The sequence below is a fragment of the Hylobates moloch genome, unplaced genomic scaffold (assembly GCF_009828535.3).
Source record: "Hylobates moloch isolate HMO894 unplaced genomic scaffold, HMol_V3 SCAFFOLD_11, whole genome shotgun sequence".
NCBI lineage: Eukaryota > Metazoa > Chordata > Mammalia > Primates > Hylobatidae > Hylobates > Hylobates moloch.
The window spans coordinates 27,642,964-27,656,752 of record NW_026652286.1 but is presented as its reverse complement, the minus strand read 5'-3'; the positions used below and the strand labels follow the sequence as shown (position 1 = coordinate 27,656,752).

General features: G+C 45.5%; 1 protein-coding gene across 5 annotated transcripts in view; it reads left to right on the top strand.

Moving 5' to 3' along the window:
• The window catches only part of NAV2 (neuron navigator 2), a 780,691-nt gene that overhangs the window by 699,897 nt on the left and 67,005 nt on the right, over positions 1 to 13,789 (top strand). For all 5 annotated transcript variants that reach the window (XM_032166418.3, XM_032166417.2, XM_058424471.1 and 2 more), the window contains 6 exons: positions 3,167 to 3,458; positions 4,153 to 4,855; positions 7,923 to 8,390; positions 9,031 to 9,096; positions 10,478 to 10,522; positions 13,257 to 13,417. In XM_032166418.3, coding sequence (XP_032022309.1) covers positions 3,167 to 3,458; positions 4,153 to 4,855; positions 7,923 to 8,390; positions 9,031 to 9,096; positions 10,478 to 10,522; positions 13,257 to 13,417 — 1,735 coding nt within the window. The remainder of the gene's footprint in view (positions 1 to 3,166; positions 3,459 to 4,152; positions 4,856 to 7,922; positions 8,391 to 9,030; positions 9,097 to 10,477; positions 10,523 to 13,256; positions 13,418 to 13,789) is intronic.

Here is a 13,789-nt window from a genome sequence, read left to right as displayed (position 1 = left end):
TGTGGATGTCTTGCTGGCTGGTTCCGCTGTTGCGAGCTCCAGGAACAGAGAGGCTGGGACTTTCTCATTTTTTAATCCCAAGGGGTGCCACCTTATAGTCCGGCATGTAGCTCATGAAGGATTCAGAGTAGAGCTGGGAAGGTGACCACCCTGGACCAAGCTAGGGAGATGTGATGGCTGGATGATTGTTCTTTCCAGAGAGAGAAAGTCAAGCCACATTCCCAGGCCAGGGGCATGTGCGCTCTCTCTGCCACTGATGGAATTGGAGTTGTATGGGTCCCACCCAGAGGCTAGGCTAGAGCTGCTCTAGAACTGGGGTTGGGGAGCCTGCCAGTATGGAAGGAGAATCTGCTGGGTATAGATATTAGGTGCTACTGAGTATGCACAAATGTATCATATACCTCAACTTATCCTTAGGGAGGGCAGTGTGGCATGGTGGTTAACATGTGGGCTCTGCTTTATACTCCCTGAATTTCCTGCATCTCTACTTCCTCACTGTGTGATCTTGGGAAATTTTCTTTTCACTCTGTGCCGCAGTTTTGTCATGTAAAATTGAGACTATTAACTGTTATTTCCTCACAGGTTTTTGATAAGGATTAAATTTAACGATACATATCAAACACTTTAGCTTAGTGCCTGGGACATAGTAAGTACTCAATAAATTGTAGTTGTTATGCTACTAGTATTAGCATCATTACAGTTTGATTGGGGGGAAATAAGTATAGGAACATTAAAAGAATAAATAATGCAGTAACCCAGGATGTGGCATGTGCTAAATTTTCAGTACCTCTTAGGGCATATTAGAATATGTTAAAATGTACTTGAATGTAAGCTCCATGAGGTTAATGATTTATACTTGTTAACTGCAGTATTCCTAGTGCGAATAAGCTTTCCTGGCACATAATGGCACCCAAAAAATATTTGTGAAGTGAATGTTCCAAAGCCAAGTTATTTTCTGCCTCAGGGCCTTTACACATGTGGTTCCCTCTCCCTGGTATGCTCTGCCCCAAACTCTTCTTTTACTAAGTAAGTTTCTTCTCTTTCTGTAGGGTACTTCTTTTTGAACTGATCACTGTCACCTACCCACCTCATTGTCATCTAAATTAGGTCAATGTCTATATTTATTTCTCAGACTTTTTGTCTTTTTCCTTATAATAGTCTTCATAGTCTACAATTACACCCTTGTTTGTATTTATTTATTCTATCTCTGCCTGTTTCACTGGATTGTAAGCTCCACCATGGGTGGGAAATCAGTCTTATCCCCAGAGTCTCTGACCCTCCATGGTGCCTGGCAGACAGCAAGCATGGAGTGAATTCTGGTTGGATGAATGTACTGGAAGTGTTTAGAGGAAGGAGACTGACCTGAGGTAGGTGGGACAAAGAATGGGCAACTTTAGTTTCCGTAAGATTGAGATAAAGATAAGAGTACTTGCGTACTTACCGTTTCTGATTAAATAGAGGCTGAGATCGGATAAGATAATTTTGCTAATGTCTGTTGTGGCCTGAAAAGCGTGTGTTCCTTGGCTCGTTCCTTGGCTCATTCATTCGCTCATCAAGCTTTGAGTGAGCTCCTGCCCTGTGCCCACATGTAGGAACTCCCCTCTCTCTGTCCCTTGCCACAGCTGAATGATGAGCTTCTCATAGCCAGGGAGTGTGTGTTTGTCCTCATCTCTAGTGACTAATACTTAGCTGGAAAAAAACAAACGAAAGAACTCATAAGGTGTCTCTAATGGATGAGTGGAATTCATAAGGGGAGAAGGGGTTGGGGTGGTGTGGGAGAGGCGATTAAACTTGGGCTGCCTATCTGTTTTTAGCTTTTATCCCATTCAGCCATTGTGTTCCATGGAGGAAGGCCTTTGTTCCACTCTTGGATGACAGGCGTTAGGCAGATTCTTGCCAGGTGTTCATTTTAATTTCCTATCTTGCCTACTCTCGGTAGTTAAGCATTGCAAATATGGGACTGGTATCTTAGTATACCCACCCTGAAAGCGCTCCTGACCTCCCTTCCCCATTTACTGTGCTGCTTCTCACTACTGACATCCTCCAACTGGCCTCAAACCCCAGGAGGCCTCCAAAGCATTCTGGTCAGCTTTATGCCTTTTAGCTGCAGGAGATCATTAACGTCACACTTCTGTCCCCTTCTGGGTTTCATGGCCAGCAGGTCAGGGCTCTTCCAAAGAAAGCTGGCTAATTATATCCCTTGTCAGAACAAAATCCCACAAGGGGAGCAAAGCAGTGGCATATAAATAATGCTGGGGTCGGAGCAGGCACCATTGACTCTCCACATTTGGGGGAAGTACCATTCGAAGATGTGCTTCCCCTCAGCTCCTGGCTCTCCCTGATTTGAGTAGAACCAGCCGCCACCCTTGCTCACTTGCTCCCTTGCTTGGTGTGTTAGATCGAAAGATCTCACTGCAGTGGAGTGATGGGAAGAAGGCAGAACAAAGGGAAACGGGCCAGGAGACTGGATGCTGGTTAGAGATCAGCCGCCAGAGTTGGAGGAGGCTTGTTCAAGTGGCAGAAAATAGGTGGTGGCTGAATTCCCACTGCATCTCCATCTGCTCTGCCCCTTCCCCTCGCTAGGGCTCTTTCCTTCTTTTTTCCTGGGCCCCTTTTCCTCTCTTCCCTCACTCCTTTCTTTTGCTTTTCTTTTCTTCTTTTTTGAGACAGTCTTGCTCTGTCACCCAGGCTAGAGTACAGTGGTGCGATCACGGCTTACTGCAGCCTCCACCTCCCCGGGGTGATCCTCCCACCTCAGCCACCCGAGTAGCTAGAACTATAGGCGTGTGCCACCACACTCAGCTAATTTTTCTATTTTTTGTAGAGACGGGGTTTTGCCATGTTGCCCAGGTTGGTCTTAAACTTGTGGGATCAAGCAATCCTCCCGCCTCAGCCTCCTAAAATATTGGGATTATAGGCGTGAGCCACTGTGCTCAGCCACCTCATTCCATTCTAAGGATACATTGATATTATTTACTTTCCTCGGACCGAAAAAAAAAATCAGGCTTTCTAACAAGACATCCAGAGTACAAAAGTCCAAACATCTTTAAAGTAATGATTATTTTTCCCTTAACAACTCCAGTGTTTTGGCATTTTTGCCTTTGGAGTGAGGGGCTTCCCAGCCTGGGATTTGGGAAGGACTAATTCAGAGAGTCTCTGTCCACAGACGGATGCTGAGAAGCACTCACAGGTGGAGAGGAATTCCCTGTGGTCTGGTGATGATGTTAAGAAATCAGACGGAGGCTCAGACAGCGGCATAAAGATGGAGTCAGGTTCCAAGTGGAGGCGGAATCCTTCTGACGTGTCTGACGAGTCCGACAAAAGCACATCGGGCAAGAAGAATCCTGTCATCTCCCAGACAGGCTCATGGCGGCGAGGCATGACAGCTCAGGTGGGCATCACCATGCCAAGGACGAAGCCGTCAGCCCCGGCAGGCGCACTGAAGACCCCAGGAACTGGTAAGAGGCCGGGGCTGTCTTGGCCCTACAGTTGTCATTTTGAAAACCAAAGCCATAGTTAACTCTAGCAAGGACTTGACATTATATATTTTGTCTCAGGATTTGTACTCTGCTAACAACGAGCTTCCATAAATTTTCACATCCCTACCTTTTACTAAGTGGAAATAAGTAAGCATGGGAGCCTCTTAAGCTCTGAGGATGGTTCGGCTGCTGAGACATATTGAATTGGTTTAACTAGACACTGGGTGAGTTAATGCAGCCAGTTCAGGCTATTCAACAGCATGGGTTTACGAGCCGTGGGTATGGTGAGTTGATGTTGTCCCTGACTTAGGGGATATTTATAAACAAGGGCAGAGGTATCCCCTGGACATGTTAGGGACAGCCCTTTAAAGGACAGAGGGTGAAAGGTCAGGAAAGGCAGGGGGTTCTTTCCCCCCAGACATATCAGTGATTGGCTGGCTTTGCTTTATCCTGGGTAAATTTAGACTGCTTTGCAAACGAGTAAAATTATTGACATTTCCTAAAAGGCTCACGGTACATTAGTAGGCTATATTATTTTTATAAAAAGCTCTTTCCTTTGCCTCCCCAAGGGAAAAGTGAACCAGCTCTTCAGAGGAGGAGAACGTCTTAAACAGACGAGATGGATGAGCTGGGCTCTTGGCTTGCAGGCTAACCTTGCTGATCTCTCTCTTAGGAAAAACAGACGACGCAAAGGTGTCTGAGAAAGGAAGGCTTTCTCCTAAAGCCTCCCAGGTGAAGCGCTCCCCATCAGATGCAGGCCGGAGCAGTGGTGACGAATCCAAAAAGCCCCTCCCCAGCAGCTCTAGGACACCCACTGCCAATGCCAACAGCTTTGGGTTCAAGAAGCAGAGTGGTTCCGCCGCCGGCCTGGCCATGATCACAGCCAGCGGGGTGACTGTCACCAGCAGGTCAGCCACACTGGGCAAAATCCCAAAGTCATCTGCACTAGTCAGTCGGTCTGCTGGTCGGAAGTCAAGCATGGATGGGGCTCAGAATCAGGATGACGGGTATCTAGCCCTCAGCTCCCGGACAAACCTTCAGTACCGGAGTTTGCCGAGGCCCAGTAAGTCCAACAGCCGGAACGGGGCTGGGAACAGGTCTAGCACCAGCAGCATAGATTCCAACATCAGCAGCAAGTCCGCAGGCCTGCCAGTGCCCAAACTGAGGGAGCCTTCCAAAACAGCCCTAGGCAGCTCTCTACCAGGTCTGGTCAACCAAACAGATAAGGAGAAAGGCATCTCATCAGACAATGAGAGTGTGGCTTCCTGTAACTCGGTGAAAGTGAACCCGGCAGCCCATCCTGTGTCCAGCCCGGCTCAGACCAGTCTCCAGCCTGGAGCCAAGTACCCAGATGTGGCCTCTCCCACACTCCGCAGGTAAGTGAGTACATAAATGGTGCTGAGCAGAACCAGAATACAGGGAATGGATTTAGTAATTTCCTGTTTCTTAGTTGAAGCACCCTCTGTTTTTCTCCACTTTAGTCCTCCAGTAAAGCTGTTTGGTCAGATCCTGCCGGCAGTTTTGCAGTTGACTATTTTCCCATTTTGGGATGAAAAACTTAGGCCTCTGGAATCAATCATCTTAGAATCAAATCTTAGGTCCATTTTAATTAGCTGCCATATAACCTTTTTTAACAATTCTGCCTTAGTTTCCTCACCTGTAAGATGGGGACGATGATACTTTTTTGTCAGGGTTTTTGTAAAGATACATCTTTGTAGCCGTGTCTGGTCATAGTATGCACTCAATAGAAGTTAGCTACTGCTGGGCACCGTGGCTCACGCCTGTAATCCCAGCGCTTTGGGAGGCCGAGGTGGGCAGATCAGGAGGTCAGGAGTTCGAGACCAGCCTGGCCAATACGGTGAAACCTCATCTTTACTAAAAATACAAAAATATTAGCTGGGCATGGTGGTGTGCTCCTGTAGTCCCAGCTACTCAGGAAGCTGAGGCAGAAGAATCACCTGAACCCAGGAGGCGGAGGCTGCAGTGAGCCAAGATCACACCATTACACTCCAGCCTGGGCAACAGAGTGAGACTGCATCTCAAAAAAAAAAAGAAGTTAGCTACCATCCAATCCAGAGTGAGGTCTCGATACACCCTTGGACCTGGGTGGGTAGCTCAGGGGAGCAGATAACTTTTTTTCTTGTGTTAATAATTCTTCAGCTGAGCATCCTCATTATGGCAGGCAGTGATATTGACCAGCTCCTTCCTTTACTCCCAAAGCCCAGTGTCCCCACATATACTTTTACGCTACTCCAGAATTCCAAGTCAGTCTGAAATTTTAACTTCCCCCTCCCCATCACACACACACACACACACACACACACACACACACACACACACACACAAAAACCTCTTGAAGAAATATTTCTGAAAAAGAGAAATTGATTTCCTATTACCTTAAATAGACATCATTTCCCCACATTTTCACATTGGGTAGAAGCTCTAGATATAAACAAATTATTCACTTGTTTTAAGTTTCTTTTAAATTTATTCAACTTTTGCCTGTTCGTATTATCTTATTATAATATCCACTGGACCATTCTTAAACTACAACTGCTAGGTTACAGTTCATCCTACTTTCCCAGGAAATTTCTTATAAGAAAGAAAGTCCCAGGAAAAGAAAATCAAGCAGTGAGAAAATAAAAATTATATGCACACGTACATATTTGGGGATGAACAGGAATGTTTGAAAAGACTTCAGAAGAAGCATTCCACATGAAAGGTATAATGAAGCAGTTCACTGTTCTTTGTCCAGACTTGATTATTAGAATTTCAGTAACGATTTTTTTTACCAGGGGTAAGTCTGTTGTGCTGCTCTTTGTTGTTTTAACAGATTGCCTTGTAAATGAAAATTTTCTCTGTTTCTTGCCTCAAGTATTATATGTAATATTCACTCTTTGGTATTATAGATTTCCTTTACTAACTACAAAGGCATTTTACTAGACCCTTAGGCTAGTGTAATAGAATGCTTGAAAATGCATGAAGCTCCTAGGGCTCTACATTGAACACTTTTTAGCCAATTCCTGGTAAATTACATTTTTTCCTAAATCGTTAAGGTATTCTCAGTTCTCTTGATGTGTATTAGTATGGTGAAGACAAATCTTTGGTGAATGTGATAGATAACTCTCTTCAAATGATTTGAAGGACTAACAGACCAAAGATTAGACTTTTGTATATAGTCATGCATAGCAGGATGAGGAGCAATATGCGAAAGTCAGAAAAAAAAGTGGATGAGATTTGGGTTTTCTAATAATTGGAAGTGCTTGGCAATGGAGCAAGTTACCCTTTGAAGTAACGAGGTTCCTGTCATCACTGGAAGTATGTAAGCATTCTAAAGCCAAGATTCTACATTAGGATATTTCATTCCCTGGTCGTCACCAGACACAAAGCATTTCCCTTCTGCCACCACACACTGTAGTAAGGATTGATTGACTGATTGTCTTTACAATACTTGAGATTTATAGGACTGTCTGGAGAGGACAGAGATCAAACTGTCACCACTTTGAGCACCCAAGGCAACCTGCATATCAGAAATACGTAGTAGTTTTGTCACTTGTGAGATACTTACTCCACACAGGTTTTAGTGAGTGTAATAGAGCCTTTGCATTACTAGAATGTGGACAATTCTCTGACTTTAAGATGATTTCAACGTTCTACCAGAAAGCTCTCTGCCAGTGGAAGAGGGGGCATTTATATCATTCCTTGCAGTCTGATGGCACATTTTTGGCCACGAGCGGGGGAGATGACATGGAATGACATTTCTGTGAGTCTGTCACAGAGACACAGTTCACACCCAATGTGTCTGGTCTGATGTCTTGTGAACCAAGCAAGATTTCTATGTATGTCACTGGATAAGTAAGCTCTCTGGCTTCAAAAGATACATCTTTCCAGTTGCGCTTTCTATTGTGGATAAATCTCTGAAGATACTTTTCCCAGGCCACCTCCAGATCTAGATTCATGCTCTTGATTCTGTGTATTGTGCTCAGAGGTCAAGAAACCAAATCCCTTAGAGTTGAGCTGTCATAAACTGTGTGCCTGCTTTATGCCTAGGGCCGCAGAGACAGAGATGATGAACACAACCATCTTCCTGGGCCAGGGCAATTTTCTAGTTAGTCCATCTATTGAAAGAAAGGGAAGCAAGATCTTGGCCCAGTGTCATGTGAATAGGCCTGTAGAAAATTATTACTCATGGCTCTTTGGCTCAGATGGAGTCAGAGTCTCAGCTGCAGCTTAGAACTTGAAGACGGCAGCCTGTGATGCACTAGTGTCTAGGCCCACTTTATGGCTGACCTTTCCCTGAAGTACCGTTGGCCATTTCAGTAGGAATGGCTGTGCTTCCTTCCCCAGGAATTCTCACCAACTCCTCTGCCCTACCCTTCTTTAACAGTCCGGTGCCCCTTGGCACTGGGTGTTCAACCTACACAACCCTTTGTCTCTTCACAGACTCTTTGGTGGGAAGCCTACCAAGCAAGTGCCCATCGCCACAGCTGAAAACATGAAAAATTCGGTGGTCATCTCCAATCCTCATGCCACCATGACTCAGCAAGGTAACCTAGACTCCCCATCAGGCAGTGGGGTCCTGAGCAGCGGGAGCAGCAGTCCTCTCTACAGCAAGAATGTGGACCTCAACCAGTCTCCGCTAGCCTCCAGCCCCAGCTCAGCCCACTCGGCCCCTTCCAATAGCCTCACCTGGGGCACCAACGCCAGCAGCTCCTCCGCAGTTAGCAAGGATGGCCTGGGCTTTCAGTCTATCAGCAGCCTCCACACCAGCTGTGAGTCCATCGACATCTCCCTCAGCAGTGGAGGGGGCCCCAGCCACAATTCTTCCACTGGCCTCATCGCCTCTTCCAAGGACGACTCCTTGACTCCCTTTGTCAGAACCAACAGTGTGAAGACCACACTGTCAGAAAGGTTAGTGCTGTGCCTCTGGCTGCCTTTCTCAGAAAGACACCCTTCCAAAAATGAAAAGATTAGCTTAGGAGTCCCAAATGTCGAATAGCCTTTGCCTGTAAGATTTCTGTCTTTCTAATTACTGCTGTCTTTCATGGGGAAGCCACTTTGGGATGGAATCAAGCTTGGCTCTGCTCCCTGTTATCTTTTCCTCTGTGGTTATTCTTGGTGCTTGGAGCTGCTCAGTCTCTCGGGGGCAGATTTATGCTACCATTTGAAATGGCATTCAGCTTTTGAAATCTTTCAGTTTTATCCTGTTTGTTCATCAACGGCTTCTTTTCCCTCCCCTTGTAATTGTGCAAGCAGAGCAGGCGACTGGGTGCAGGCATGGAGCGTGTAGTAGGATGCTCTTTAGACAGCTGGGTAGGTTTGTTGTCATCGTGGCAAACACCCTCCTCCTGGACTGATAGGAAATTAAGAAATTAGAAGTGTTCTCAGAGCCCTGGATTTCACTGCAGCAGGGATAAAGGTGTCCAGTTTCTGCATATAGGGAAGAAAGCAAGGATCAGCATGGGGAATGAGAAAAATGTATATAACAACACCTCTCCTTTCTTCCAAGCTAATGTTCCTTCTCTTGTTTTCTACCTGCCTGGACTTCTAGCCCTCTCTCTTCCCCTGCTGCTAGCCCTAAGTTCTGCAGAAGTACTCTGCCCAGGAAACAGGACAGGTAATGACATTGCAGGCCGGGGACCAACCGAGCCTTTAGGTTCTTCTGCCCATTCGTTGTCAAACCAGATGTCTTGTGCGAGGCTGTTGGCCTAAGGCTCCTGCTTGTGTTTGTGGCTCTAGTGTACTCTGTGACACATGGACATGCCAGTGAGAGTCTGTTCCTGTCTGCTAAAGCCCAGGGAGAGGTGGAGTTGGGCTGGCCCCTTCATTCCCATTTTGGGAAGGCGACCTCAAACCCTGCCACTTGATCTGGGGCAGCGGAAGCTCTCGCTTGCATCTCTTGTGGCCTCCTGTGGCATGTTTCTGCTTTTCAGCTTCCTTCCCATTCCTTTTGCCACCCCCAACCCCAAGCCCAGAAATGACCTGCCACCCACTGTGTAGCTTGGCCCTCACCTTTGTCTACCCCTCCCCATGCAGCTGCCTCTTCTCCCTTTCAAAATCCTTTGCTGAAGTTTGGCTCATTATGTCTTGCAGACTGTTGTGTTCTGTGTGCCCATTTCCTACGATGATAATGAAAAAGAATGTGTATAGTATTAAGACTTTACGAATGTACATGCTTGTGTTTGCCCCCAGCTGTGGGTGGGCCTCAGAGATGGATACTGACCTTAATTTTGTGGGGGAGTGATGACTTGGCCAAACATAACAAACAGATGTTGTCTCCTGCCAGAAAAAAAAAAAAAAAAAAAAAGCCTTCATCCCATCAACAGTGAAAAATTTGTTTTTGTCAGCTCACAAACCAAGCCTTTAAACCGTTGGTCTTTAGAAATCCAAATGCTTTATCAGCCAGCAGGTTGTAACATGCCCCACCCAGGACTCAGCTCCTAGCTATGCCTGGGCCGCAGAAATTGAGAGGGACCTGGAATTCACTTCGTTACAGATGAATTCCAAATATGCAGACTGCTGGCCTCTTGAAACCTCCAACAAGTCCCTTCTCCCATTTGAAGTCATTGCCAGTGGCATTTAGGGGGTGGGCCAGAGTTAGGGGTGCAGGGAAGTGGGCATCCCTCTCTCTGAGAAGCCGTGTTGGTGCAGAGAGTGCCCCTGGGCAGCAGAAGGCACAAGACCTCTGCTATGAGGTGGAGCAACCCCTGAGTTTTGCTTTGAATCTGTGGAAAACGAGGAACAATTGGGGTTAAGGGACTCAGACCTCCTGGTGACCTGGGGTAAAGTATGCGCCGTTGTCAGCTCAGGCTGAGGATTGGTTTCTTTTGTTTTCCACGGATGTGGATGTGTTGCATTGCATGCCTAGCTGGATAAGGCACTTCCTGGTGATGTGTGCCTCTTTCTCCAGGGCCCTTTAGCCCCCTCCCTAGCTTTCCCTCTTCCTGCCTTCTGTGTGCTGCTCTGAAGTTCTTATTTTTGTTTTAACTTTCCTACAGTGACCCGCACCTTGATAGGAACACTTTGCCTAAGAAAGGACTCAGGTATCTGTGTTTCTTCCTTGCATCTGTGCCATCTGTTGTGGCTTTGGAGCTTGGCTGTGTGACTCCTTCATGGCTGGTGGGGGTTTGGGCTGGGCTGGGGTCCCCGCTTTGACCACCACAGCAGGACCTTTTGGATAACGGCTCCCCTTGCACCCTCTCGTTCTCACTCTCCATTTGTCAGCTTATTTGCTTGAGCAGGGACTGTGCTTTTTCAGGCTTAATGTGGTAAAACCATCTCACGAAAAACATCCCTGGGCAAGCCCAAGGAGCAGTCATTGCTGCTTCTGGGGCCAATGGGTTTAATTTCTGAGCACTTCACCGTGACCATTCTGTTCACATGGCTGTCTTCCAAGAGAAAGGACATGACTTATAGCATACTGATTTGTAAGCTAGGACAAGAGCACAGGAGGAGAGGACTATTTTCCCCCAATTTGAAAATGTTTAACTTTTCTGCCCATAAAAAATTGCTAGACAGATACTTTGCCCTTGTCTAAATATTCTAATGGAAAATTGGTCCACTTCCGTTGCCCAACAAGACATGGGTGTGATCATTTTTTGGTGGATAATAAAGAAAAGACTCCCAGGAAGGACTGTCCTTCCATTCCTGGTAAGTGGTGGCTCAGGTTCATTTTTGGTGCTAGTCCTGGCAAAACAAGATGCTATAAGTCACCATTGCTCACACCATCTATATCACTTTGCCAATCAGAGAAACTTCAGTTTGCTAATGCCTCCCCCGTGATCTTGCTGTCTGATGGTTGCAGCTGTCATTTCTTCTGCTTTCTAAACACCACATGCCTTGTAGCATCAGCTTCACCCTGCACTAAGCATTAAGTGCTTTCGCATAAAATGGAACTTGGAATGAAATGTTTCATTGCTGTCATGTATGTCTGTAGTTAATAACCTGCAGCTCTTAAGACTGAGAGCATTTTGAACAGTAATGTGAGGTAGGTATCAATGCTTCCTTTCAATGGGATCCTCTGAGTAAAGCCAATTCTAAGAATCTAAGAAGGAAAGTATTAAAATCTCCCAACAGTCATCCTGCAGGAAGGAGTTGAGCAGTGTGGCCTTAGAGGGGGCCTTGGCAAGGCCTTTTGTACTTACCAGTTTCAATCGTGCCTATGAGCTGCTTGTCAGCAACCATGCCAGATGCTTAAATCATGGCCACTCTCACTGTGAGTTTGACTTTGATGCCCCACTGGTGCCCTGAGAGGAAGCTAACTTCTAAATGTTAACATTTTGAAATGGTGCGTATACTTCTGTAGCAGATCTAGCCTATCAAAATTATGTAGCTCTGGTTTTTTAAAAATTCAGAATAGAGATACATGACAGGCTATTTTCAGGCAATTGATGTGTCCTGGAAAGTTGCATGTCTGTTAGATATAGTAAAAACATTAAGGAAGAAACATTTCTGTGCTCCGTCTCACTCTGACTCTTCCTGTGTAGCTCACCCACTCCATACACATGAACATCCAGTACAAACACACTGACAACATCTTTCCTTAAGCCTAAAGAATCCCTCTATTGACATAATCAGTAGTCACTCCATAATATATAAGTCTGAGGATACCCTGGCCACTTGGCGCTCAGAAATTTCAGATGCAGGCCAGGTGCGGTGGCTCATGCCTGTAATCCCAGCACGTTGGGAGGCCGAGGTGGGTGGACCACTTGAGGGCGGGAGTTCGAGACCAGCCTGGCCAACATGGTAAAACCCTGTCTCTACTAAAAATACAAAAAATTAGCTGGGCATGGTGGCACATGTCTATAGTCCCAGCTACTCGGGAGGCTGAGGTGGCAGAATCACTTGAATCCAAGAGGCAGTGGTTGCAGTGAGCCGAGATCGTGCCACCTTGCTCCAGCCTGGGCAGTAGAGCAAGACTACATCTCGAAAAAAAAAAAAAAAGGAAAGAAATTTCAGATGCTACTTATGGGCATAATGAAAAGAACATGCATTTTAAAATCAGACATGGATTGAAATCTCAACTCTGTGACTACCACCAGGGTCCTTACCTTCCCTGAATGTAAAATGGGAATAATGGCATCTGCATTGCTGAGTAGGTCTGAAGCTTTGGTAAGATAATGCACATGAAGGCACCTAGCACATTGTAGATGTTCAATAAATCATCACCATATACATTTCAGAATAAGTGAGGAGGTGGGCCACATAACTTCTGAAGACTCTCTCCTATAAAACCCAACAATTTGGGGTTGCTTTTATGAAGATTTGTTTGTGCTCTATTACAGCAACTACTATAAGCATCATTGTCCTCAAACCTTGCTTTGTATGTCTGCTTTTTCATATGCTGTGATTCTTGGTCATTTATTTGTGCTGTAGAATGGCAGATGCCATGAGTCGTCTAATTAAAACTCCCTCAAAGCTCTAGCAGCAGCTCATTTTGTTGCTTCAGTCCTGTCAGGGTGGGGGCTTTGACGTGACACTGTCATGAAGCAACATGTTACAGATACGCCCAGTGACGGCTCTTCTGAGCATTTACCAATCTTCTTCCCTTTATGTGTTCCCTCCAAACTGAAAGGAATAGTCATTTTCCCCAAACACAGCCAAATATAAAAAAGGTTTTGAGAAACTTCATAAGTTTCGGGACATGTAGTGATCTGATTTTTAAAAAATCATCTTTGGATATATGTTTTCTTTTTATATATTTACCATCAGCTCCACAGAGTTCATTTTAATAAGCATTGTTCATAGTTAATTCTGGCTTGATTTCTGTCTGTCCAGGTATACTCCCACCTCCCAGCTTCGCACGCAAGAAGATGCAAAAGAATGGTTACGGTCCCACTCTGCAGGAGGCCTGCAGGACACGGCTGCCAATTCCCCCTTTTCCTCTGGCTCCAGCGTGACTTCTCCCTCCGGAACAAGATTCAACTTTTCCCAGCTTGGTGAGTAGCCACTTGTCATTAGCTATGTTGATCAGCTCCATAGGGCAGTGGTTATCTTATATATATAATATATTTTTATTTCAATAGTTTTTGGGGAGCAGGTGGTTTTGGTTACATGGGTAAGTTCTTTAGTGGTGATTTCTGAGATTTTGGTGAACCCATCACTTGAGTTATCTTATATTTTGAAATAGACATATAGTCACATCCTGCTCAGTGTCTGATTAGCCCTCGGCAATATAGTTCAATTACAGGAGATTGATAGCAAAATAAATAGAGAAAATAGTAAAGTTTTTGATATTGTAATCAATAATTTTCTTTATTTGGTTGATATTGGTAGGGCTATAGCAAAGAACATGTTATCCCATTCTTAAA